The 26272-nt window shown below is 55.2% G+C and overlaps 3 protein-coding genes across 19 annotated transcripts in view; 2 read left to right on the top strand and 1 right to left on the bottom strand.

Moving 5' to 3' along the window:
* The window catches only part of Ap3d1 (adaptor related protein complex 3 subunit delta 1), a 40221-nt gene extending 35616 nt beyond the window's left edge, over positions 1–4605 (top strand). For 6 of the 10 annotated variants that reach the window (XM_087201569.1, XM_087201566.1, XM_087201567.1 and 3 more), the window contains 8 exons: positions 579–728; positions 903–950; positions 1248–1437; positions 1812–1900; positions 2035–2120; positions 2770–2891; positions 2966–3142; positions 3485–4605. In XM_087201569.1, the coding sequence (XP_087057695.1) occupies positions 579–728; positions 903–950; positions 1248–1437; positions 1812–1900; positions 2035–2120; positions 2770–2891; positions 2966–3142; positions 3485–3690 (1068 nt within the window). In that variant the 3' untranslated portion in view covers positions 3691–4605. The remainder of the gene's footprint in view (positions 1–578; positions 729–902; positions 951–1247; positions 1438–1811; positions 1901–2034; positions 2121–2769; positions 2892–2965; positions 3143–3484) is intronic. The other 4 variants (XM_087201570.1, XM_004865890.3, XM_021245040.2 and 1 more) reach the window with 1 other exon arrangement.
* Positions 2505–9037, bottom strand: Izumo4 (IZUMO family member 4). Of its 6 annotated transcripts, none has more exons than XM_004865896.4 (9): positions 8768–9037; positions 8591–8671; positions 8426–8497; positions 7849–7875; positions 7676–7751; positions 7523–7570; positions 6845–6862; positions 6594–6751; positions 2505–6293 (listed from the first exon to the last, which is right to left on the bottom strand). In XM_004865896.4, the coding sequence occupies exons 1-9, from the start codon at positions 8979–8981 to the stop codon at positions 6244–6246; spliced, it is 744 nt and encodes a 247-aa protein (XP_004865953.1). In that variant the 5' UTR covers positions 8982–9037; the 3' UTR covers positions 2505–6243. The 6 variants fall into 6 exon arrangements, with proteins under 6 accessions (XP_004865953.1, XP_021100713.1, XP_021100714.1 ...); XM_021245054.2 differs by having other exon boundaries at positions 6594–6608; positions 8768–9036; XM_021245055.2 differs by lacking the exon at positions 6594–6751 and having other exon boundaries at positions 8768–9036.
* A 213-nt stretch (positions 9038–9250) lies between these two features.
* On the top strand, positions 9251–25800 carry Mob3a (MOB kinase activator 3A). Of its 3 annotated transcripts, none has more exons than XM_004865902.4 (5): positions 9251–9560; positions 15432–15571; positions 21073–21580; positions 22852–23054; positions 24081–25800. In XM_004865902.4, the coding sequence occupies exons 3-5, from the start codon at positions 21160–21162 to the stop codon at positions 24108–24110; spliced, it is 654 nt and encodes a 217-aa protein (XP_004865959.1). In that variant the 5' UTR covers positions 9251–9560; positions 15432–15571; positions 21073–21159; the 3' UTR covers positions 24111–25800. The 3 variants fall into 3 exon arrangements, with proteins under 3 accessions (XP_004865959.1, XP_021100716.1, XP_004865958.1); XM_004865901.4 differs by having other exon boundaries at positions 9254–9560; positions 15432–15547; XM_021245057.2 differs by lacking the exon at positions 15432–15571.
* Positions 25801–26272: the final 472 nt, after the last annotated feature.

Genomic DNA, 26272 nt, shown 5'->3' with positions numbered 1-26272 from the left:
TTCCTGTCTCTGGAGTCACCTGTCCTGGCCATTTCCTGTCCACAGAGCCCATGCTCTGTGTCCATGTCTGGCATCTATCACTGAGCACTTTCAAGGTCCGTCCACACCATGGCAAGTGTCACAGCCTTATCCCTTTCCTGTCTGAGTGCTGTCCCAGTGCCTGGATGGACCTCACTGTGCCCATCATCCATCCAGGAGCCCTAGAGCTGTCCCTCTATCGGCTGCCAGGCACTTCTGTGCCCTCGCCCCCTCACCGACCGTTTTCTTCCCCCTGGAGTGTAGCTGAGGCCAGTGGGAGGGTGCTGTGCTGTTCCTGCCAGGCCCCTCTTCTGAGCAGCACCAGCTCCCACCACTGAACTGCATTCCCAGGTCCTCTTCTCAGCCAGGTCTGTCCTGGTCTGGCCTGGGGGAGACAGTGAGGGGGACAAGGACATCTTGTGCTGCATCCCTCTGCACCCCTTGCTTTGGTATCATCAGTCCCTGTGGCCCTGCCACATGATGGGAGGGCAGAGAGCGAACACTGGGTGCTGCTCACTGGGGAGAGGTTTGGGACATGAGCCCAGACTCCCCCTATGCAGAAATCCTCCAGGCATAAGAAGAAGAAGCACAAGAAGGAGAAGGAGGAGAGGACCAAAGACAAGAAGAAGGTTAAGAAGAAGCAGCCAGAGCCTGAGGAAGAGGCAGCAGGACCAGTAGAGAACGGCGCAGCTGAGGAGGAGCCAGCCCCGGTGAGTTACCCCAGCCCCTCCCCAGGTCAGGCACCTGCCTGAACTCACAGCTGTCCCCCCTAGCCTGCGGGGACCTGGGGCCTGCAGAGGCCTCCACATCTCACACCTGAGCTCCCTGTAGCTCCTGGGCCTGGGTCCTTGTCACCATAGCTGACGCAACTTCTCCTTCCACAGCCCATGTCCAGCTACTGCCTTCTTGCTGAGAATTCCTACATCAAAATGGTGAGTGGCGTCCGCTCTCTGCAGAAGGACCTTGAGGATCTGAAGGCCACTCCACAGGCCCCCAAGGCTCCAAGACATCATCCCAGGGTGCTGTCATCCCAGCACCACCCAGACTCCAGCCATGTTCCTGGCTGTGTGTCAGCGGAGGCCCCGTCCCTCTCCCACAGTGCGATCACAGTGGCTCTGCGTCACAGCAAAGCAGCTGTCAGTGCTGCAGTCTCTGGCGATGAGCTCCCAACCCAGCTGATCCCCAGGGTTTGTGCCCACCCCACTGAACCCATGCCTTGTGTGGCACAGACATATGACATCCAGGCCAGCCTGCAGAAGGATAGCCAGGTCACCGTGTCCGTCATCCTGGAGAACCAGAGCAGCAGCTTCCTCAAAAACATGGAGCTCAACGTGCTGGACTCACTCAATGCCAAGATGGCCCGGCCAGAAGGCTCCTCCGTGCACGATGGTGTCCCTGTGCCTTTCCAGCTGCCCCCAGGTGAGTGTAGGTTCCTTTCCCTTCCTCCCTTGTCCCCTCGTTCGTGAGGTGACTTCGAAGCCACAAACTCAGGTCTCATTGCTGCTCTCAGGTCTGGTGACCTCAGCGGGTGGCAGTGAGGACCCCAGGGCAGGCGGAGGCCGTGGGCCCTTGTCCTGGGACAGTTTCACTGATCAGACAGGGTCAGGACTAGGTCCAGGCCAATTTGGGGACACCAGTGGCCCATGTTCCTGCCCGTTTCCCTGCCACTGCCTGGGGCCTGAGCCCAGCTTCCCACCCAGCCATGGGAAAGTCGAGAGCCAGCACTGGGCTCAGACCTTGATGGCCCAGCTGAGCCCCACCGCAGCTCAGGACCCCTTTCTCATCCACATGAGGCGTCTCCAATGAAGCGCAGTTCGTGTTCACTATCCAGAGCATCATCATGGCTCAGAAGCTCAAGGGCACCCTGTCCTTCATCGCCAAGGTACACACTGCTGGGAGCCCACAGCCCCACCCTCTCTATCTCCCTTTCACGCCACCCAGTGGGTGCTGGGTATCCCCAGGGGCAGCGAGCGCCTCCCCAGGATTCCACACTCAGCCGCCTCTCCTACCCCACAGGACGCTGATGGGGCCACACATGAGAAGCTGGACTTCAGGCTGCACTTCAGCTGCAGCTCCTACCTGGTCACTACACCCTGCTACAGGTGCATACGAGACCTCACAGCCGGCCAGGCCGCCCTCCTTGGCTTGCCGATGGCAACTCTTCCCTGTGCCCTCCCTCAGCTCCGCCTTTGTACATGTGTGTCCTGACTCAGCAGCTGCCCACTCTAACGACCTTTTGCCTCAATGACTTTCTTTTTTTTTTTTTGCAATACAAGATATTGAACCTAAGGCCTTTGCACTGAACTGCATTACTAGCCCATGTTATTTTTCTATTTTGAGATAGGGTCTTGCTAAGTCACTCAAGATGCCCTTGTTGGGCCCAAACACGTACAGTCCTCCTGCTTCAGCCTGTGATAACAGGCATGTGACAAGTACCTGGCTCCTCAGTGACCTCTTTAGAGGCCCTGAGTCCAAATACAGTTACATTCTGAGGCCCTGGGGTGACGGCTTCAGTGTAGGGATTTTTTTTTTTTTTTTCTGGTACTGGAGATCGAACTCAGGTCCTTGCGCTTACGCAGCAGGCAGTGAAACCATTGAGCTGAATCCCCGGCCCCCAGTGTAGGGATTTTTGTGAGGATGCAGTTTAGCCCCTAACATTTCACAAGACCCTCAGAGACCTCCAGGGCCCCAGGCACTCCTCCTGGGGGGTATTTGTGTCTGGGTCCCTTCATTCCTTTGTCCTTTCCACAGTGATGCCTTTGCCAAGCTGCTGGAGTCTGGGGACCTGAGCATGAGCTCAATCAAAGTTGATGGCATCAGTATGTCCTTCCAGAACCTTCTGGCAAAGATCTGTTTTCACCACCACTTTTCTGGTAAGGGATGTAATGCCACTGATTCTGAGCATAGCATTGACGACCGGGCTCAGCCACCCTGCCTTGCCTCACAGACCCCACCCGGGCCCAGGCTGCCTCTCCATTCTCGACCTTGGCCTATGGCCTGGTTTCTGGGGACCCTGCTCAGGCTCAGCGCTGGTTCCCTTGCAGTGGTGGAGCGAGTGGACTCCTGCGCCTCCATGTACAGCCGCTCCATCCAGGGCCACCATGTCTGCCTGCTGGTGAAGAAGGTGAGGACCCAACCCCTGCCCCATGGCCAAGGTGGAAGGCACAAGGCCTAAGGGCCCCCGGGTCCTCCTGATGGCTCCTCAGGACTGCAGGTGGTCTCTGTGTCTGCTCTGTGGGGGAGAGAGAGGCAGTGTGCTTTCTCCTGTCGCCTTTCTCACCTCAGGATCACTGGAGCAATAATACTCCAGAAAGCATCTCCAGATGAAGAACAGAATGGGCCAGGGAGGCAGCTCAAGGCGGAGGCCCTGCCTTCACTCCCAATACCAGGCGAAAAGCATAGAGGGTCAGGGACGGCAGGGACTGCAGGCGGGAGGCAAGGCAGCCAGGTCCCATTTCCCCACCAGGGCGAGCACTCGGTGTCCGTGGACGGGAAGTGCAGCGACTCCACCCTGCTGAGCAACCTGCTGGAGGAGATGAAGGCGACACTGGCCCAGTGCTGAGAGCCACCGACCCCCACAGAGGACGCCTCCATGGACAGATGCACAGACACGCGGAAGGACACTCCTGGCCTCTCCTCTGTCATGCGTGCTGTCCCATGCCACAGCATTAATTTAATCCACCGTCGTCCACTGTGCAGACACCCAAGGTCTGTGTTGCTTTGATGTATCTTTTTGGTTGTCCGCGGTCTTTCCAGAGGCCCCAGCTGGCCCCTCCTCAACAAGGCTCCCCCAGCTCTGCCATGGGGGCCACCAGGGAGTAGTAGAACCCCCGGGCTGGGACCTGGTGGGCACCAGGGTGCTCGGCAGACAGGGCAGGGCTCGTGGAACCCCTGCTGGCTGCTTTTGCCCCAACCGTCCTGACCGGTGGCATCTGCGGGAAGGTGACAGGCAACTGTCACTGAGCTGCTGTCCCCTGGGCCCGTGGTGGAAAGGATCCTGTGGGCACTAGCTGCTGTCTACATGCTTGGGAGCTGGCGGCCAGGACGGGGACCCCAGACACAGGCTTGGCCATGCACAGAGTTGCTGATAGGGAGGGCGGGGACCGTGGTTCTTTCTCTCATTCCACAGAAGTATGCGGGCCGCTGGGTGTGTGGTGGCGACACTGTACGGTTCCCTGCCCCAAGCTTGTCACCAGATGCACCATAAGGCTTGTCCCTGTGTGGCGTCCAGGTGGGACTGGGAGCGCTACGGGAGGACACAGCTGCCCGTGTCCTCTGGCTAGACCCCAAAACACCACCTCCGGCACAGCAGCCGCTGGCGGGGTGAGGGCCCTTGCTGGTCACTCCAGACCTTCCTCAGAGATGACGCTACCCATGGCGTCCTACCTGTTCCTTTTGATGACAGTTGTCACTTTAGCATGTAGAATAATCTATTACAGAATCCCGTGCCGTGATTCTAGAACTCTGAAATTGTATGATGTGTTACATAACTATTTGCTATCGACATTCCCGTATAAAGAAGAGAGACATATCACGCTGCTGTAATGATTTTTGTGTCAAGATGATCCAATAAAGTTGCAAAACAAACATTAGCATGTCACGTCTCCTGCCTGTCAGCACCGAGCTCGGGGTCGCAAGGTGCTAAGACTATGGCTCATGGCCCCTTGAGAGGTGACAGGTCCCCTTCACACTGTCCAGACTTCTGACCCACGAACAGGGTGCTGTTGCCTGCTCTGCCTTTCCTGGGGAACCCTCGGCTCTGGGCTGTGAGGAGTGGGATCAGAGGCTGCAAAAGGGCATGGAAGAGCAACTGGCCTCACTGATTCCAAGTAGACCAGGAACAGTGGAACAAAGTCGGCTTGGTCAGCAGAAGACAGGCCCGGGGAATCAAGGGACTGCTGGACTCTGGCTGCCTGTCGCATGCCACGCCTCTTCTGGGAAACCATGCTGGCTGCAAACACCACCCAGGGGCCTCTGTTGCCCTGACCCCCACGCTGCCAAGGACCCTCAGAGGTCAGCATTGGTCAGTAGAGGCACGGACGCGATGTGATGAGCAGTCCTGCTTAGCTGATGGCCACTGAGGGCAGGGCTGGCTTCCAGTGGTTCCTGGCATCCATGTGTGGGTGCCCAGCCCGAGTGGGGCTCTGACTTCCTAGTCCGTGTGGCAGGCAGGGCAGACCTCAGGAGCCTGCTGTGTGCTGGTCCACATAATGCCCATGCCTCCCGGGAATGCAGGCAGAAAAGCACTAGGTGGAATCTCAAAACCCTCACGGGCCCAACAGTCCCCTAGGATGGGCAGCTAAAGTCAGCAAGGAAACCACCCAGCCCAGGTCAGAGAGAAGGAAAGAGGACTGAGCCCTGAGCCGGGCACTTGTTCACACACTCTCTGCCACCCCACCTGGATCCGGGCCGCAGCTGCTCAGTGTTGGTGCTGCCCAGAAAGGATGCGCAAGGCCTGAGCTTCCTGCTCCTTTAGCCTCGCTCCAGCTTACGTGACCTGAACACCACATTGAAAGCTGACCTGGCTTCACCCAACTACAGCCTCATTCTGTGTCATCAAAAAGAATTCCTTGCTGTTTGCAGTAGTACACACCTGTCATCCTAGCCATCTGGGAGGTGGAGGCAGGAGGATCAAGTTCAAGACCAGCCTGGGCGATTTAGTAAGGCTAAGAAAAGGTCTGCGGGTGTGGCTCCGTGGTGAGCCCTTGCCTAGCATCCACAAGGCCCTGGTTCCATCCCCAGTACCCCAAAAAGAGGAAAAACCCAGTTCCCATGAGCCTGCCCAAGTTTGCCAACGTGGGCCAGGGTGAAATGTTGGGGACCCCTGGTCCCTCACATGCACCTCCCACCCATCAGCCCAGGCTCTCCATTCCCCAATCTGTGGACCTGGGGCTTGGATCCACCCCTGTGCTCAGACAGGGACCTTCAGGCCTCCTCCAAGTCCCACCACCTGCTCTTAAGCCCCGTGAACTGTTTCTCCTGATGGCACAAGAACTGTCCCTCTGTGAGAAATGTCAGGCACTTTAATTGTCATAAATGGCATGGTGGCCCTGCCCGGGGGCTGACGCTATACACAAACCCGCCCCCTGCCCCCACCCCAGCCCAGCCTGGGCCCTCTGGGAGCTGATGGGGACCCAAGCCAGAGCGACAGGCCAGTTCAGGCCAGCTGAGTCCCAGTCTCCACAGCAGCAGCTCCTGTCAGACACTTCAAGGTGTCCTCCAAGGTCAGGTTGACCAGGCGCTGTGGCTCCAGACACAAGATGCTTGGTGATAGGCTATGGGGGACACAGGACCCTCAGGCCTTCCTCACCTTCCCTCCCTGGCTGATCTCTGCCCAGGAGCCCTGGGCCTCCTCTCAGCTGGGATGTATGGTCCTGTGCACAGCTGTGTCCCCCAAGAAAGCACCACGTGGAGTGCCCCACTGTCCTTCCCCATCACCCAGGTGACTGGGTCTGTGTGTGACAGGACATGATGAGGTCTGCAGCAAAGTGGCAGGTGTGTTGGGATCTCTGGTTTTGTGCACTCCAAGCTGGGGCCACCTGCTTCTACATCACCTCCCTCTCTGGGTCACTCACAAGGCTGGGGTGGTTCTGGGTGTCCCAGGCGAGGAGATGCAGGAGGAAGGAGGCGAGGTTTGTTCATGAGATGACCACACGGTGTTACATGGGTGAGGTGGCAGAACAGGTGGCTGGCAGTCCCAGGTGCACAGAGAGCCCTGGCCACAGTGCCCACCCTGCCCAACACCCCTGTCCATCTGTCCTCACTGACCCAGAGGACCCCGCACCACCCTTTCCCCCACTCCCCTCTTCCGAAGGCTGGGCCTTACCTCGTGCTGGTGTCCTGTCTGAAAGATACACGGGGTTCAGGTCAGACCCCCAGCTCTGGGGCCCAGGCTGTGCGCCTGGTTCTTAGGTTCCTCCTCTGGGGCGTTGGCCACAGCTGTGCCACTGACTCAGGATAAACTAGACTCTTTTTTTTTTGTCCAGTACTGGAACCCAGGGTCTTCATGCTGAGCTACATCTCCAGCCCCCCCCCCCTTTTTTTTAAAGACAGGGTCTCACTAAATTCCTAAGTTGCTCAGGCTGGGCTTGAATTTGCAGGCTACCTGGCTCAGCTTCCCAGAGTGCTGGGATGACAGGCATTTGCCACTGCACCCAGCTAGGGTAGACTAGACTCTGGGGACACGTTAGCCAGATGCTCTGTCCCTTCCAGCTCAGCTGAGCCCCTGAAGAGAAGGGACCTGGGGCTGCCTCCTGTACCGGCTGGGACAGGATGAGGTCCTGCCTCCCTGCTGCACCTCTGCAGGCCCCAGGAGCCCCTCCAACCCCACGTACCCCTGAGGTACTCATACACACACAGTGCCTCTGACAAAACTTGTGTTGGATTGGAGGGTGGGGGACTTACTTGTGGCAATTAGATCTGCAGTGACAGCAAGTTTGGAGTCGGGGCCAAGAGGCCTCAATCGGTTTCCCCACCATATGCCTGCCCAAAGACCCCAACTCACATGTAAATGAGAAGGCCCCGCACAGCGCTCTCCCACTCTACCGAGGACCTGTGAGGACAGGGGTATTAGAGGTGGCCACGCCCACTGCCCCAGGCCCCACCCTACCCAGCACTGAGCCCAGAGCCTGCTGTGAAGGTAGGGTGCCAGCCCTACTCGCAGTTGTAGCCAAAGCAGACGAAGTGCGAGTCAGAGCAGTTGTGGCAGGAGATGGTCTTGTACTGGAAGATGCCTGCAACACAGGAGAGGCATCAGCGGGCTCCCCTGGGCCTCTGGGACAGACCTGCACTGCTCACTCTGCCCCTCAGCCCGGACCAGGTATCACTCACCACAGTGACGCTGACAGTCAATTTGTCCTGTGGGGGCATGGGACAAGCATTTTTTTGTTGATTGTTTTTGCAATACTGGAGATTGAACCCAGGGCCTTCACACTGAGCTATATCCTCAAAATACAGGTTTTATTTTGAGTCAAGGCATTGCTGAGTCACTAATTTTCCCAGGCTGGGCTCGAACTGGTGATCCTCCTGCTTCACCTTCCCAGACTTGGGATGACAGGCGTCCACCATGCTCAGCTAAGGATGCCACTTCTTACCAGAACCAAACCCACCTCTGGCTTTGCCCAGAGGCTCAGGGCCTGTCCCTCAGCCACACAGGGCATGGGCACACCTGGATTTCAGAATCCGAGGGAAGAGGGTCCCTGAGGTGGCCCCCAGAGTGAAGGAGGGGGATTGCAACACCCCTAGGCCTTCCAGGGGATTAGTTTGGCAGGTGCTTCTGGGGTGCTGTTCCCTTCCCCCTCTGCCTGAGGGCAGCTGCCAGCTCTGAGTCCCGGTCCCCAGCAGGGCCCTGCCCTGGGGGTCCCTGACACCCTCTCCTGGCTCTGGTCCTGTCCCCTCCTCAGCTCACTTTTGATGATGGCATTCTGGATGAGATGCACCTGCTCGCGGAAGATGACTCGCAGCTCATTGGGGAAATATCCTGGTGTCAGAGGCAGAGGAGGAAGTTCAAGCTCCGGCAGCGTGGGTGGGCAGGTTAAGAGGTCCCTCCCTGCCTCAGCTGCCCGCGCCTTACCAGGGAAGTACATCTTCCCCTGGTACAGCTGATCCATCTTCCGATACACAGTTTCAGCCACCTGGTTCAGATCCTCACGGGCTGTGAGCGGGAGGAGGAGGCAGGTGAGCCACCCTGCTAGGCCCAGGGGGGTCCCATATGACCGTGGAGCTTCCCCACTTTGGGCTCCACGCTCACTGATCTCCGCCGGGATGGCTAAGTGTAGCTTCTTCATCGTGTCCTTGCTCCAGTCGGTGAGCAGAGCCCCCGAGACAGGGATGTCACCCACCCACCAAGACTTGAGGTTCACGTTGTGGCGGTAGAAGGAGAACTTCTCCGAGAAGTTATTATGGCAATGAAGGCAACCGCGGGCCAGCGCGACAGTCAACCCCAAGCACAGTAGTAGGGCCATGGCCAACCCCCACCTGCTACCGGCCAACCAACGGTGGCCCCCCGCGCCACGCCCCTCGCCGCGCACCAACCAATGGCTTCCGCTCGGATCCAGGGCCGCGCCCCTGTCCTGCCCCCCAAACCAGGCCCAGCCGAGGTCTCAACCGACAGCTGACTACGCTGGTTCCGCACTCAGGTCCCGCCCACGAGATGCCACTCACAGGGAAGGCTCCACCCCTATCTTGGTTCCCTATCTTGGTTCCCTTTCCAGACAGCACCTCACGCATGCGCCAACAACGAGAGCCAGTTCCGCCTTCTGGGTCGGCCACACCTAGCTCCCCCATAGAGTAACAAGCTCCGCCTAGAGGTCGCCACCAGCTAATAGGGACCCGGCAATTTAGTGGTTGTTAGGCAACGAGAGAGTCCGCAGCCTAGGAGCACAGACGCCTGGAGTTCATTCGGAAACGGGTCCTTTCAGGGAAGTAGGTCCGGCCCGTGGGTGCGGCAGGGGCGTGGCCTTCGAAGAGTCCCTCCGCGGGCGGCGGCAGGCGTGGGAGTCCCGAGGCTGAGGCGAAGGCGGTCGGCAGCGTGAGACGACGAGGTGGGTGTCGGGTGTCGGTCGGGCTTTCATTAGCGGCTTTCTGTGCTGGGGCCTGAGAGCCACGGAGCAGGTGCCGCGGCGCCCCTCGTGCTGGCTGACCCTGGGGCTTGAGTTTGCTTTATAGTTCATTGAGAGGGGGAAAGGGCGGGGGAGATTGCAGAATAAGGTCACAAAGCAGAAAACAGATCCCGGACAGAGCCGGTGTGAATTATTTTGCGGTTTATTGAGACAGGGTCACGTTCTGTAGTTCAGGCCGCCCTTGAATCACTGTGTAGCCCAGGCTGGCCTCGAACTCGCGGTGATCCTCCTGCCTCAGCCTCCCAAGCGCTCTGGGATTATAAGTGTGCGCCACCACGCCTGGCCCTTTTTATTTTGAATGTGTGCCTCCTTGAGTTGCTCGGTTGCCCAGGATGGGCTGGAACTTGTGATCCTCCTGCCTCAGCCTTCCAGAGTGTAGGGATCTCACGAGTCTGCCCCAGAGATCTGCTGACACTTGCTTGTTAGAGGGGGGCAGTGACCAGCCCAACAGAGGTCTTAGTAGCCCGGCTCTTCGGAAGAGCAGTTGCCTGAGGCCCCACGGGCCAGAGTCCCCATCCAACGCCCCCCATGCCTTCAGCATGGAGTCCACACCGCGGTTTTGACCTGTGAGACAAGACTAGCTTTCCTCCTCTGCTCTGTGAGATCCACTTCCTTTTCGGGTCAGCTTTTTTTTTTTTTCTTTTTCCTTCACTACAGAGTTGAAGGAGGCCGGGGATTTAGCTCAGTGGCACCTCGCCTGCCTGGCAAACTTAAGGTCCAGAGTTCGATCCCAGGTACCAAAAGAAAAAAAAAGTTGCGGGATGCTTGTGTTTTGGGCAGTCAGGGCAGCAGTAGCTGGGAGAGAGTGACGCTGGAGGTTTGGACAGGAAAGGTGCTGGGGGCCAAGGAATCCAGGTGCTTGCACCTGCCTGACCCCATCTTTCATTAGAATTCGTTGACATGTCAGCTGATTGATTATACAATGAGACCAGGGAAACTCCAGGGAGTCCCTGCCCCTGTCCCCTACTCCCCAGTGTCCTTCCCTTCCCTAGAGCCAAATCATACCCACCTCCAGCTACACCTGCACCTCAGCGTATATCTCCCTCTCTCTTTTCAGTACTGGAGATTAACCCAAGGCCCCCCCTTTACATCACCACCCCTTTTTCATTTTTTGTGACAGGGTCTCAGTTGCCCCAGATAGGCTGGAACTTGGAATCCTTCTGCCTCAGCCTCCCAGAGGGCAAAATTCTTTTTTTTTTCCCCTCTGTACAGGGAATCAAACTCAGGACCTTTGGCTTTCAAGGCAGGTTCAGCGCCACTGAGCTACATCCTCAACCCCTTAGAGGGTTGAATTCTAAGCTTTGCCTCCCTCCCTCTCCTCTTCACCAAAAGCAAGAGCTGAATTTTTTTTTTTCATTGTGTTATTTTTTGCGTGTATGTCTGTGTGTGCTGCCAGAGATCTAACCCAGGGAAGAACATTATGCTCCTCTAGGGCCAGGAATTTAGCTCAGTGGTTCCGGCACCTGCCTCACAAGCACAAGGTCCTGAATTCGATCCCCGATACCAAAAAAACACCCCATTATGCTCCTCTCTCAGGAGGTTTGTGAAACCGCTATTTCAGTTCCTGAACTTGGTACTTTTCATATTTTAATCAAGTGGACTGGTCTGTGTCATGTGTAAAAAGTCCCCAGGTCCTCTGAAAAGTCCGCCTTCTGTTCTCTGTCCTGTGGGGGTCCCCTCTAAGCCACTCAGCGTGGAGGCTGCAGTGCCGGGCCTGTTGTGGGAAGTTCTGGGCCTTCCCAGCTGATGGGTGCGGTTCCTGTTTTCCTGGAATTCTGGGGTCTGGATGCTTTAACCAGAAAAGGCAAATCCCACTTGAGAAATCCGATGCTGGGCAGGAGGCCTTCACTCCAAGCCCGGAAGAGGATGTGCTTCGGTTTTCTCTGGGACCACCACACCTTGCCTTCTCTTCCTTTCCTTTTTTTTCAGCCCTGGGAATGGACGAGGGCTCCCCATTGAGCTGCATGCCAGTCTCCGTTCTCCTTTGGATTTTCTCAGAATGACTTTTTTTTAGGTGCTCAGACCAGAAAACTAAATGTCTGTTTATCATAAAGATTCCCAGACTAGCTGAGCAGGGTGGCATGTGGCTGCAATCCCAGCATCCTAGAGGCTGAGACAGAAGGATTACAAATTCTAGCCCAGCCTGGGCAATTTGGCCAGATCCTGACGCAAAATAAAAAATAAAAAGGTCTGGGGCTATAGCTCCCTGAGAAGGCCCTGGGTTCATCCCAAGTAACCCCCGCCCCTCAAAAGACCTAATATTCACTGTTGAGCAACTTCTTCTTTCACAGAATGAGCACTAATTGTCCATCCACACCAGGGCCTGTTTCTTTTTTTCTTTCCATTAATTTTATTGGTACATTTTAGGTATACAGTATGATGACATTCATCATTGGGAATTTGTACCTTTACATGATATATCTTGGTTCTTATTTTTTTCCCCCATCCTCTGCCCTCCTTTCAATTCCTTTACCCCTCCCTATTTACAAAGACTTTGTTTCCATTTTTTCCTTTTCTCATATTTATTCCTTTCCCTTCTTTCCTTTCCCCTACCCCATTGGACCTTTTCTTCCTGTTTTACATATATAATTATACATTTTGATCCTTATTTACACTTTTAGTTTCTCACACCAGAGAAACTATTCGGTATTTACAGATGTGTGTCCTATTTATTTCACTTAAGATTATGGCCTTTCTTTGGAGTTGTTTTTTTTTTTTGTACCGGGGATCGAACTCAGGTCCTTTTGCTTGCGTAGCTGGTGGCGAAACCACTGAGCTAAATCCCCGGCCCTTCTTTTGGTTTTTGAGACAGGATCTTACTATGTAGTTAAGGCTGGCCTTAAACTTGCAGTGATCCTCTTGCCACACATGTGTGCACCACCATGCCCAGCATTTGGCCCCTTCTTTTTGTTGTTTTGGTACCGGGGATCGAACTTGGGACCTTGTGCTTTCAAGGCAGGCGACAGAACCACTGAGCTAAATCCCCGGCCCCTCTTTTTAGGTGCTTAGGCCGCACTGTCCTAGGTTCAGCAAACATCTAGAGGTCTCTGGCTGAGAGGCTCCAGCTGGGATTGTCACTGTTCCCTAGCCTGTGGCTGTGGGAGGGACACAGGAAGCAGCTGCTCCCTTGACCAACTTGGGCCAGCCTGGGATGATGGGGGCTGCATTCCTTATGCTCAGGATTAATCTCACATCTCCCACAGATCTTGCTTACCTTATTCTAAGATCTTCTCCAGTTTGATTTGAGCTGATATTTTGTTTTTCCTTAAAATATCACATGTGTTTTATTTGTTTCTGTGGTACTGGGGATTGAACCCAAGGCCTTCCCTGAGCTACATCCCCAGCCCTTTTTTATTTTCATTTTGAGTCAGGGTCTCACTCAGTTGTCTAGGCTGTAACTGAACTTGTGATCCTCCTGCCTCAGTCTCCCAGTGTGTTAGGATGACTGGCGTGTACCACCATGTTGGACACATTACTGCATTTAATGCCCTGTTCTTTCATAGGGTGGGGTTAGTAAGGAACTGGTATCTACTACTGGTGTGGGGCTCTGGACAGGGCCTACGCAGCACTGTGGACGCTGGGACTGGGTCCTTTTCTGGGATGTGGGCTGCAGGGTGCTGAGCAGAGTCCCTGGCTAGGAGTTCCCCCAGCAGTGACAACCAAGGTGTCCTCAGACAAGCCAGGGTCCCGAGCTGGGGGCAGGGTGGGGCAGGGGTGAGGGTGGGACCCAGGTCACTCAGTGGAGCTCAGAGGAAGGGGCAGTAGTCAGGGGTGCGAGCAAGTCAAGGCAGCATCAGAGGTTGCTGAGTTGGGGAGTTGGGCCCCAACTACCCTCAGAAATCAAGACAGAGCTGGGCACAGTGCCACACGCCTGTCATCCCTGCAGTCTGAGAAGGTGAGGCAGGGGGCCGGAAAGTTGGAGCCAGCCTCAGCAACTTAGCAAGACTGCCTCAAGATAAACAAAAAGAGCTGAGGGTGTAGCTCAGTGCAAAGGCCCTGGGGTCATCCCCAGTACTAGAAAAACAAAAAGAAAACCAAAAAAATGAGTGTCAGTCTGCCATCTGTACCCAGGCTGTGGATATGGGTTTTGGAAATGCCCAGGCAGCTGGGGACGCCAGGCCAGACCTCCAGAGATGTGGGCCAGGCTGGGGGAGCCCCTCAGGGAGTCCCTGGTGCAGAGCGGGGAAGCTGTTGGGCAAACCCAGAGGCTCAAACCTGAATCCAGTTTGGCTCCGGGGATCCATGGGTGGTGTTTGGGTCCACGAGTGGCTGTCACACATGTGGGCTGAGGGGGGCTCCTGGCATGGAGCAGGTAGAGGCTGGGACACTGCCCAGCACCCTGCCGTGTCCAGGATGCCTCACAGAGGCAGTCCGAACACAGTGTGCGCAGTGCCCTGGGGACCCTGGTCTAGTGGAAGATGCACCAGACTCAGATCCTAAGGGTTGAGGCTCAAATTCAGCCCCTCAGACTTCATGCACCTGGGCTCAGGAGAGACCATTGACCTGTTTCCTGATCTGCAGGCTGGGCAAGTGCCTGACCAGAAGTGGTCAGTCTCATGAAAGTGTCCCTTCTGGCTCCCAGCCTGGGTTGCTGGGATCATTAATAACAGCAAAAGCCCTTGGGTCAGCCATCCCAGAGTGAGTGTCAGGAATGGTACTGGCCAGGCATGGTGGCGCACACCTGTCACCCCAGTACTTGGAAGGCTGAGGCAGGAAGATCACCACGAGTTGGAGGCCAGCCTGGATACATAGCAAGTTCAAGGCCAGCCTGAACTATAGAGCGAGACCCTGTCTCAAAAAACAAACAAAAAAAGGGCCAGGGATTTAGCTCAGTGGTTCCTCCGCCTGCCTTGCAAGCGCAAGGTCCCGAGTTTGATCCCTGGTACCAAAAAAAAAAAAAAGCCACTGAACAGGCCCTGTAGACTGGCACCATTTTTTTTTTCCCTTCAGTACTAAGGATTGAACTCATGGAGCACCAAACTACACCCCCAGTCCCTTTTTGTTTGTTTGTTTATTTGTTTTTGGTTTTTTGAGACAGGGTCTTGCTATTATTCAGGCTATCCTTGAACTCACTATGTAGCCCAGGCTGGCCTGGAACTCACAGCAATCTTCCTGCCTCAGCCTCCCAAGTGCTGGGATTACAGGTGTGCACCACTTATGTGCAGCTTCCTTTTTTAATTTATTTTAAGATGAGGTCTTGCTGAGTTCCTAGGTTGTTCAGGCAGGACTCAAACTTGGGGTCCTCCTGTCTCAGCCTCCCAGGTAGCTGGGATGACAAGTGTGGACCACACTCATTACTACAATCCTGTCTACACATGGCCATCTTCTCCCTCTGTCTTCACATCACCTTTCTCCTGTGTGTCCAATTTCTGAGTTATTTGTTTCTTTATTTTTGTGTGGTGCTAGGTTTGGAACCCAGGGCCTTGAGCAAACAAGCACTTATCACTGGGCCACCCCCCTAGATCCGAGGTTACCGCTTAGATTGAGAGGGGCAACTCTGGGGTCCGACTTTGTTCTTCCAGCCCAGTATTGGACACCAGTGTTGCAGTGATCAAGAACATTATAGAGCCAATTTCTGAGCTCAGGCTGCCCATTGCTGCAGCAGGATGTGGAAAGTTCCGGAAGGAAGTGGGTGACTGTGAGCTGAGATCTGCCACACCTCAGCCCCGGGAGGGGGCAGGACAGTTGTTAACGTAGAAGAACAACTTGTGCTGTGTTGTTTTCTGAAAAAAGGGAAAAGGAGGGAGGGTGCTAGGGCAGAGGAGTTTATCATCTTACCTTTTGACCTTCTAGAAGCTTCCAGTGTCATCAAGTGTTGTCCATCTGTGGGAAAACCCAGAGGGCCAAGAGCTGTTAACATCCAGTTTTGAGAAGCTGTTGGGAGATCGATCGGAGAGGACCAAGAAACGGTGACTGGGACTTTGGGGACAGTGGTGAGAAGGTTGTGGCCTAGGGCCCGTCTGTGGGGAAGGCCAGTCATACCTTGGCCATGTATTGTGCATTTGTTTCTGACAGAAGCGTGTTGGCTTTTTTGGGGGGGATTGAACTTAGGACCTTGCACTTATGAGGCAGACGCGGTGCCACTCAGCTAAATCCCCAGCCCTGAGTGTTGGCTTTTGATGGGGATTCTGCCTATCCATAGAAGTTTCTAGAAAATAATTACTTTCACCTTAAAAAAAATTTTTCCCAACTTTTCTTTGCTTTTGGGCGGGGCTCGAACCCAGGGCCTTTGAACTAAGCCACATCCCCAGCCCTTTTTTAGTTTTTTGTTTTGAGGCAGTGTCTTGTCAAGTCATTCATTACATTGAGACCCTCCTGCCTCAGCTTCCTAAAGTCCTGGGACTACAGGTGTGCACCACCATACCTAGCTCTCCTACTTTCTGAGAGGAGACAGCAGTATGAGTAGGGACTCTGCCAGCCTCACTGCCACCCTGTTTTCTAGAACAGTCTGGTTGGGAGTCTGTAGCTGGGCATGAAGGGTTGTAAAGACAAGCCCCAGAGATACTCGCTGGCCTGGTCAGGCCAAGGCTCAGTGGGTTGCTGCTGGGGTGGGGGATGAGGGGCCCCACTCCTGCCTGCCCTGTGCAAGAAGTATCATTGGAGGGAACCCCCGGAACTGTCGCTGGAAAGGCCCTGAAAGAAACAGGGCCGCCACTGGGCGGTGGGGTCAGTTGTTCTGTGGTTTCCCTGAGCTTTGGAAAGTTTGTACATGACAAATGAGGAACCAGAGGTAAAGCAGGAAGGGGAGCTGGGTGTGGTGGCACATGCAGGTCATCCCAGCACGCTGAGGCAGGAGGATTGCAAGTTGGAGCCCAACCTGGGCAACTTAGCAAGACCTTGTTGCAAAATAATGTAAGGGTGGGGATTTACCTCAGTGGTGCCGCCACCTGCCAGGCCAGTGCAAGGTCCTGAGTTTGATCCCTGGTACCAAAACAAAAAAGTGATCAAAATAATGTAAAAATTAAAGGGGGAGCGGGGATGTAGCTCAGCTGCACAACACCTGCCTGGCAAGTGTGAGACCCTGAGTTTGATTCAGGATACACCCCCCAAAAAAAATTTTGAAAGGGCTGGGGATGTAGCTCAGTACGAAGGCTTTGGTTCATTCCCCAGGACTGCAAACACACACAAAACAAAAACAAAAACAAAAAATAGGAAAGAGAAGGAAGCAGGTGGAGGCCAGTGGGTGGCCAGCTCCGCCCCACTGAGTGGCTGAGGGACCTAGCGTCAGCCTCATGTTGTCCTTCCCCAGCCCCAGGTAAAATGAGGCTGTGGCTCATCCCGCTGGGATGGTGTTTAAAAACTAGGATGGGACTCTGTACAGGGTACCCAGTACACAGGAGCCTCGTGGGGGACATAGGAGCTTTCCTCTCTGTCCCCCCAATAGATGGCAGTGAGTGGCCGAGCTGTGACATGTGTGGGTCCCTGGCTGTACAGCACTGGATCTGTCCCCAAGCACCAAGGTGGTGGTCGGGGCTGGCCCTTCCGAGATGCAGAGAGGCCAGCAGGAACTCAGCCATCCAGCCAGCACTGTAGGGGACCTTCAAGGGGACACTAGCTTTAGGGCGGGATGGTGGACATCTCGACCTCAGAGTTGGGGTGTCTGGGGGTATGTGACCTGCATGGTCTGGCCACCCTCTGTCTCACAGCTGTGTGGCTTCAGATGTGACTTAAAGAGCTGTCACCTTCCAGCCCTGGGGGGTTTCCCCACAGATGCTTCCCCAGGGAACAGAAGGCCATGTCTGGGGACACGTGTGGCTGTCAGGCTGCGGGAGCTCCTGGCCTGGAGCGGGTGGAGGCCAGGGATGCAGCTCAGCACCCTGCAGTGCCCAGGATGCCACGCAAAGCACACGCAGCTGGTGTCCCTGTGCCAGGGGAACAGCCTGGCATCAGGGCAGCCATCTGCAGGGTGGAGATGGCGTCTTCCCCCAGGAAGCTGTGAAGCGCCCATCAAAGTCAGGTGGCAGGCAGTGCTGATGCAGCAGGGCCCAGGCCAGCTCCAGGACCCCTGGGGCTCCGTTCCACCTCACGACTGGCTGCAGTGGTGCCCCTGTGAGCACAGTGGCTGCGCTTGTGTGATGTGTGCTCTCTGTGCCTGTGAGCGACCCCTGGGAGTAGTGGTACTGGGCCACATGGTGACTCTGTTCAATCTTTTGAGGGATGGCTACCTTTCCTTTGGGGCTGTACCTTGTCACATATCTACCCACCATTTGTGAGGTCTCCCTCTGCCACAAGCTCGAGGATATCTTCTTGCCTCAGCCTCCCCCGAGTGCTGAGATGCTGAAACGATGGTTGTGCACTCCCAAAAGACTTGATAGCTCGATTTGCAAACTGCTGAGAAGTTGCTTCATCCCTTCCCCGCCCTGGGCCCTGGGGCTACTCCTATCTCCTTAGCTCCCCTCTAACACTGAGCTGTCCTAAGTCCTTGTCCCAGCACCCAAAGCCCTAAGGCAACTTGGGCGACACAGTGCAGGGACCTACGAGTGACTCTGCCCTGCAGGGCATTATGAGTGTCACCAGCACCATGGCTGCTTCTCCTGCTTCTTCCTGTTGATGCTGTGACAGATCCTCACAGACTCAGTGACTAAAAAAACACATTTATTCTCTCAATCAGGAGGGCCTCCAGGCAAGGTACAGACCTGCTCCTCCCAAGGCGCCAGGGAAAGAGAACTTCTTCAGCCTCTTTGCCCCTCAACCTCCTGCTGCCTCCTCCCCTTTTTATAGTACTGGGGATGGAACCCAGGAACTTGGCCCTGAGCTGTGTCACCAACTCTTTTTATTTTTTAGTTTGAAACAGGATCATGCTAAATTGCCCAGTCTGGGCTCCAACTTATGACCCTCCTGCCTCAGCCTCCTGAGTAGCTGGGGCCTGCAAATCACTGTGTGTGGTCCTGAGTCACCACTTTTGGTATTTTGCTGCAGCAGCCACAGGAGACACACGTCACCAGGGCAGAGTCCCAGGGGACAGGCCACAAGAGCAGGCTCATTGGTCAGGAATGAAAGAAACACTCCAGCGATTTAAGCCAAAAGAAAAACATAAGTGCTGGGCTTTGATAGTATTTATTGTGCTAGTCTAAGTGGCTGTTTATTCTTTTTTTTTTTCCCCATTAAGTTTATTGGTACATTTTAGGTATACAATACTGTGACATTCATCATTGGGATCTTGTACCATTGCATGAGTCTCTTGGTTCTTATTTTTTCCCCATTCCCCTGCCCTCCCTTCACCCCCTCCACCCTTCCCTATTTACAAAGACTTTGTTTCCATTTTTTGCATTTCTCATATTTTTTCTTTTCCTTTCTTTTCTTTCCCCTACCTCTCCCCCTTTCCCTACCCCTTTAGACCTTTTCTTCCTATTTCACGATATCAATTATACATTTTGATCCTTATTTACACTTTTAGTTTTTCACCCCACAGAAACTATTCGGTATTTACACACGTGTGTCCTGTTTATTTCACTTAAGAGTATGGCCTCGTTGTGCATTAAGTGGCTATTTATTCTAAGCAAGGCGCATGTCTGTGACCCAGGACAGCAATGCCCCCCCACACCTCTGCCACTTCCCATTTCTGCTGCTTCCTCTCCCCATGTCCCCAGGGAGGAGTCTGATTGGTGTCCCTACCCCACCACAAGGCCTCATAGGTCACAGCCAGGTCCACACTGCCAGGCGCCATCATCAGTGGTGACCCAGGGGCAGGCACACCACATAGCACACAAGGTGTCATCTCCTCACCCGGCTGGGACGGAGTCTGGCCCTGCTGGACCAAGGGACCTTGCAGGGAGAGAGAGGCAGGGGCAGGCAGGGGTTCAGCACAGGCTCTGGGGGTGGGAGCCCAAGCACTGGCAGTACCACCATCACTTGTCCTGGTGCAGCCACCATCAGACGCCGATAGGACTCCGACGTGCTCCTCAGGCTTGCTTTCTTTTCTCTCTCTCCCTTTTTTTTTTTGTGCTGGTTATTGAACCCAAAGCCTTTGTACTGAGCTGCATCCCCATCTACAGCCCTTTTTATTTTTTGTTTTGCTTTACTTTGTTGTTTTTTAAAGGCAGAGTCTTGCTATGTAGTCCAGGCTGCCCTTGAACTCCTGGCGATCCTCCTGCCTCGGCCTCCCCAGTGCTGAGATGACAGGGATGCACCCAGCTGGAAGAATGGCCATTGGCCATGTGATTAGATTAAGATGAATAAGTCAAGGGCCGGGGGTTTAGCTCAGTGGTTCCACCGTTTGCCCTGCAAGCGCAAGGACCCAAGTTCGATCCCTAGTACCAAAAAGAAAACAAACCAAAAAACAAACCAGTAACAAGATGAATCAGTCATACCTCAGTCTCACAGGCCTTGTGCACTGACTGAGATTTGGACACAGTTACGCAGAGCAGAGCCCAGAAAGGGCAGGCATGTTTTATCTGTGAGTTCGGGAAGGTTCTAGATCAAGATGTGGGCAGGGCTGGCTCCTTCTGAGGCCATGGGCAGAATCTGTCCGCAGAATCTGTCCGCAGTGTCTGGAGGTGGCCCTGGTCCTGGTTGTTCCTGGGCTTCTGGCTACCTCGTTCCAGTACCTGAGCAGCTGTCTTCATGTGGCCATCTGCATCTCCACCATATCTGCCTCTCTTTTTTTGTTTTTGTTTTTTGTTCTTTTTTTTTTTTTTTTTTTTTTTTTGGTACCAGGGATTGAACTCGGGTCCTTGCGCTTGTGCAGCAGGTGACAGAATCACTGAGCTAAATCCCCGGCCCCCTTGCTGTATATTCTAAGCTATCCTTGAACTCACTAAGTAGCCCAGGCTGGCCTCAAACTCACAGCAATCCTCCTGCCTCAGCCTCCTGAGTGCTGGGATCACATGCATGTGTCACCATGCCCGGCTTCTTCTGACTCTTCCAAGGACAGCTAGTCTTTCTTGTCTTTTTTTTTCCATTCTGGCAATGCTGAGCTATGTCCTAAACTTTTTTCTAATTTTTATTATTTTAGCACTGGGGATTGAACTGAGGGCCTTCACACTGAGCTCTCTCCCCGTCCCTTTTATTTTTCGTTTTGAGACGAGGTCTTGCTAAATTTCTAAATTGCCCAAGTTGGGCTTGAATTTGCAATCCTCCTGCCACAGCCTCCTGAGTGCTGGGATGACAGGTGTGTGCCACCATGCCCGGCTTCTGTCTCTCCCTAGGACACTGGCCATTGGACTTAATGCCCCCCAGGGAGTCCAAGATGACCTCATCTCCAGACCATTAACTTCCTTGCATCCCCAAAGGCCCTTTTTCATATAAGGTCCCACCCAGAGGTTCCAGGGGTCCGGATGTGCGTATCATCTCTGCAGGCGCCATCAGCCCACTGCTGTCCCTCAGTGTGAAGGCCCTGGGTTCCACCCCCAGTGCAGGACAGCTAGAGGGAGGGGGAATGGCAGGTGGGCTCCAGCCACACGCAGGCCCTAAATTGTGCCTCTCTGAATTTCAGAGCACAGGGAGGAGCCGGGAGCTTGGCCAGGTCCTCTAGGCACCTGACCTCCTCCAGGAAGCGGCCCCGCGCAGCCCCAGCCCCAAGATGTCCAGCCCGTTCCTGAAACAGGTCTTCAACAAGGACAAGACCTTCCGGCCCAAGCGCAAGTTCGAGCCGGGCACGCAGCGCTTCGAGTTGCACAAGCGGGCGCAGGCGTCGCTCCACGCGGGGCTGGACCTGCGACAGGCCGTGCAGCTGCCACCAGGCGAGGAGCTCAATGACTGGGTGGCCGTGCACGTGGTGGACTTCTTCAACCGCCTCAACCTCATCTATGGCACGGTGAGCGATGGCTGCACCGAGCACTCATGTCCCATCATGTCCGGGGGCCCCAAGTACGAGTACCGCTGGCAGGATGAGCACCGGTTCCGCAAGCCCACGGCGCTGTCCGCCCCGCGCTACCTGGACCTGCTCATGGACTGGGTGGAAGTCCAGATCAACAATGAGGACATCTTCCCCACCAATGTTGGTGAGCCATGGGTGGGCTGGGGCTGTGGGCTCCTCTGTGCTGGGGCACCCGCCTGTCTTCCCCACACTCGGGAGGCTGAGACAGGAGGGTCGCGGTGAATTCGAGGCCAGCCTGGACTACATTGCCAGACCCTCTCAAAAAAACAGCAACAACAACAAAAGAAAGGCCCCAATGAGTCTTAGCTCTGCTTTCTGGTTTTCGAAATAATGGTTTTGTTGAGCTATAATTCCTATATCATATCATTCATACACACATGCCCTTTATTCCTTGTGGTACTGGGGACTGAACCCAGAGCCTTTGCATTGAGCTGCACCCCCGCCCTTCTGGTTTTATATTTTGAGAACAGGGTCTTGCTAAGTTGCCAGGCTAGGCTTGAACTCTAGATCCTCCTGTCTCAGCCTCCAAGAGTGCTGCTGTGAGAGGTATGTGCCACTGTCCCCAGTTTCATTCACCCTTTTCAAGTGTGCCATTCAGCCAGGCATGGTGGCACATGCCTGTAATCCCAGCACTCGGGAGCCCAAGGCAGGAAAATCATAAGTTTGAGGCCATCATGGGCTACGAAGCAAGACCATGATACAAGGGGAAAGATGGGCAGCATGCTGGTCATGTCTCCCTACAGGCTGTGGTCAGGCTGCGTCTGGGCCCTCAGTGTGGCCCCTGCTCCCCATCCTATACTTTGGGGTTAGCATGCACGCATCACGGGAGTCCCTGTGTGAGTCTCCAAGGGCCGAGCCGCACACCTCAGTCACCTTGTTGTCATGGGGTCCAAGGCCGACTAGGGCAGCAGGGCTGCTTCCTCTCAGGACTCCAGGGAGAACCTGGGTCCCCGTGTGCTCCTGGTGGCACCCACAGCCCTCGGCTCATCAGTCTCTGTTCCCCACTGGCCGGATTGAGGGACCCCTGCAACCCAGGGAGAGAGACACATGAACTCCTATAGTCAGTGCCCTGGGATGTCTGTACAGAGAACTCTGGGATGAGCAGGAAAGGAAGCTGTGGTGGGGAGACCGAGGCTCCTGTGGGAGCTGCAGGAGGGGGCACAGGGCAGGAAAAGCAGGGTAAGGTGCTTTGAGGAAATCTTGCCCAGTGACTGGGGTGTGGGCTGTGTGACCTTGGGCAAGTGTCTTAACTTCTCTGAGCCTCATTAGCTCACACATCTGTGATTTAAAGGTAGAGCAAGGCCTGAAGGGTAGACCTGCTCTGGCTGAAGCTAGGGGTCTCAGGCAGAGCTGGCCTCTGTGGTCCCCCCCATTCCCCCCCTCTGCCTTCTCCAGGCACCCCGTTCCCCAAGAACTTCCTGCAGGCTGTGCGAAAGATCATGTCGCGCCTCTTCCGTGTCTTCGTACACGTCTACATCCACCACTTTGACTGCATCGCACAGATGGGCTCCGAGGCGCACGTGAACACCTGCTACAAGCACTTCTACTACTTTGTCACGGAGTTCGGCCTCATTGACACCAAGGAGCTGGAGCCTCTGGTGAGCGGGGAGGGAGTGGGGAGGGGCAGACACAGCCTGAAGCCTGAGGCCTCCTCATAGCAGCCTAGGGACCAGCCCAGGCCCTGGGTGCCTCAGCACAGTCCCCAGTTCCGGCTCCTTTGCCCCGCATGGCGCTGAGCTCAGAGAGAGGTTCAGATGCCCCCAAGCACACACCTGACATCATCCCAGCACTCTGGGAGGCTGAGGCAGGAGGATTACAAGTTTGTCCCCAGCCTGGGCAAATTGGTGACTTAGCAAGACCCTGTCTCAAAATGAAAAATAGAAGGGCTGGGGATGCAGCTCAGTGTGAAGGCCCTGGGTTCAGCCCTCAGTACAGTTTAAAAACAAGAAAAAAATCTTACAGGGGTGTCGGGGCCTGGTACCCCCAGGGCTCTCGCTCCCACTCTGGTGGGCATTGTGCGTGCCCAGCATGCACAGGGTGCCTGACCAGCTTCCCTGCCCAGGCTCTGGCGCCCATAGTTGCCATCGCACCCTGCTGCCTCCACACCCCGTCAGAAGGCAGAAGCCCCAAAGCCTGGGGCTGCCACACTGACCCCACTTCTCTGAGTTCCCTGTGGCTCCGAGCACCATCACCAGGGCCCCGAGGTGTGGGTCCCTGCATTCCAGGACAGACCAGAGACTGCAGAGCTCCTAGTGCAGCTCCCTCCAGTGGCCCTGCCCGCTTTCCCAGACCCGCAGTGCCTCCTGACCAGGGTCCCCAGTGCCCCAGCCCCACCCAGCGGGATGTGAGGAGCAGCTTTTCCATTTGTTGTTGTGGTTGTGTTTGAGACAGGGTCTTGGTTTCTAGCCCAGGCTAGTCTCAAAATCACAGTGATCCTCCTCCCTCAGCCTCCACACGCCTGGCTTCCCATGTGTTTACCATGTGGCCTCCTGTGTGTCTGTGTCCATGTCCTGTTCACTATTTTTTTTTTTTTGGTACGGGGGATCGAACTCAGGACCTTGCGCTTGCGAGGCAGGCGGTGGCACCACTGAGCTAAATCCCTGACTCCTGTTCACTCTTAACAGAAAGAAATGACTGCTCGGATGTGTCTCTAAGGCCCGGCCAGCCTCAGAGACTCACGGGAGGGTGTCTTTGAGACTGTCAGCTTCGTCCTGCAGCTGAGTGTCATGAGGACTTTGTGTCCCTCTCTGACTGGCTGCACAAGGCCCTCAGAAGCTGGGACCATGGATTCCTCCCTCTGTGGCCACAAGTTGCCTCCATGAGCCTCAGCCTTCCATCTGCCCAGGCGGAAGCAGGACTTGAACTCTGGGACCAAGTGTCCTCAGCAACCGGGAAACCCACTGTGTCTGGGAGGGCCCGCCGCCTGCCCCCCTCAGGTCCCCCTCTGAAGACGTCCCGCCCCACCGGCTCCTTGTCCTCATCCCGGCCCCTACCAGCCCATTTCCAAAGAGGTACTACTGGACCCCTCAGGGCCTGCATCACCCCCGTGTCCCTCCCTTCAGCTGCCCCAGAACAGTGGGCTCGGCCTAGTGTGGTCATCCTGCCTCAGCCACATGTGTCTAAGTGATTCAATTTGTAGATAGCCTCATTTACAAGCATCTTGACATGTTCTTAAAGATGTTTTTAGGGACCAGGGATTTAGCTCAGCGGTTTTGCCGCCTGCTGCGCAAGCTCAAGGTTCGATCTCTGGTACCAAAAAAAAAGATATTTTTAAACCAGCCATAGTGGCTTATGCCTGTAATTCTAGCACTTAGGAGGCTGAGGCAGGAGGATCACCTGAAGTTCAAGGCCAGCCTGGGCTACATAGACAGACCCTGTCTCAAAAAAAAAATTGTTGGGGCCGGGGACTTAGCTCAGTGGTTCTGGCACCTGCCTCACAAGTGCAAGGTCCCAAGTTCGATCCCCTGTACCAAAAAAAAAAATTGTTTTTTAACCAGTAAACAGTGAGCCTGCCTTCTCTGGAGTTTTTCCCCTCCATCACAGGGTGCCCAGGAATGAATTCCCCTGTGGCCGACTCCCTCATCCACCCATGCCAGGAATTGGTCCAGCCTGGGTGCCTGAGAACCTTCTGGCAAAAACCATTTGTAAGCTGGGCATGGTGGTGCCTGCCTGTCATCCTAGCACTCTGGGAGGGTGAGCCAAAAGGTTCACAGGTTGGACCACAGCCTGGGCAATGCAGCAACTTACCAGGACCCTGTCTCAAAATTTTAAAAGGGCTGGGGATGTAGCTCAGTGCAGAGGCCCTGGGTTTCATCCCCAGTACCATAAAAACAAGCAAACAAGATAATCACTGTGTGTGGCCCCTGCTGGGCCACAGGACCTGACCCCAACCTCCCCCTCACCTTTGAGGACTGTGAGTGTGGGGCCCAAAGGGAGCCACGCCTGCCCTAGCTGCACCCCACCAGAGTTGTCAGTGGCCTGTGACCCCAGCAGCCCTTCCCTGTCCCCAAGCGCTGTACCCAACCATGCATAATTCTGGTGCCTGGGGTGCTTGCAGCTGAACAAGTGCAATTAACACAGTGTCACCACTGAGCACCAAGCTCTGGGGACTCATCCTTGGTCCCCCTAGAGACCACCAGGCAGCACTCAGAGCCCCAGGACTCTTGAAGCCCGACACAGTGGCCTGGCTGTGTCTCCTGGATGTCGACGTCCCAGCAGCCTATGGGCCTGCCTGGGGCAGAGGTGCCGCCCCCATCCCTGTCCTCACCGCCCTCGCTCCATCTTGCCCATCTTGCCCCCAACCCCAACGTGAACATGAGAATAAACTGTCATTTTGATACCAGGGCTGCTGGCTGTCATTCGCACTTCCCTTGGCGGGGCACCACCAAGGTGCAGGGGTAGTGAGCTGCGGGGAAGCATCGGGGGAAGTCAGGGCAGTTAGGACAAAAGCGTCTAGGAAAAAGGGTAATGGGGGCCGCGGAGGTGCACAGCGGTAATCCCAGCACTCCTAGAGGCTGACCCAGAAAGATCACCACCTTCTAGCTCAACTTGAATGACTTAGTGACTTAGTGAGATCCTGTCTCAAAATAAAAAGGGCTGAGGATGGAGCTCAGGCAAAGGCCCTGGGTTCCATCCCCAGCTGGTACAAAGAGGGCCCACCTGGGTTTCTCTCTCTCACTGTCTGTTTTGTTTTTTTGAGACAGAATTTCACTATGTAGCCCAGGCTGGCCTTGAACTCACAGCAGTCCTCCTGCCTCAGCCTCCTGAGTGCTGGGATGACAGGCGTATGCCACCATTCCTGGCTGGGTTTCTAATT

Source organism: Heterocephalus glaber, unplaced genomic scaffold (genome assembly GCF_053883595.1).
Source record: "Heterocephalus glaber isolate CG9 unplaced genomic scaffold, H.glaber_assembly_v1.0 deba00001760, whole genome shotgun sequence".
Taxonomy (NCBI): domain Eukaryota; kingdom Metazoa; phylum Chordata; class Mammalia; order Rodentia; family Bathyergidae; genus Heterocephalus; species Heterocephalus glaber.
The sequence above is the reverse complement of the archived record's forward strand: the minus strand, read 5'-3'. Positions and strand labels throughout refer to the sequence as shown.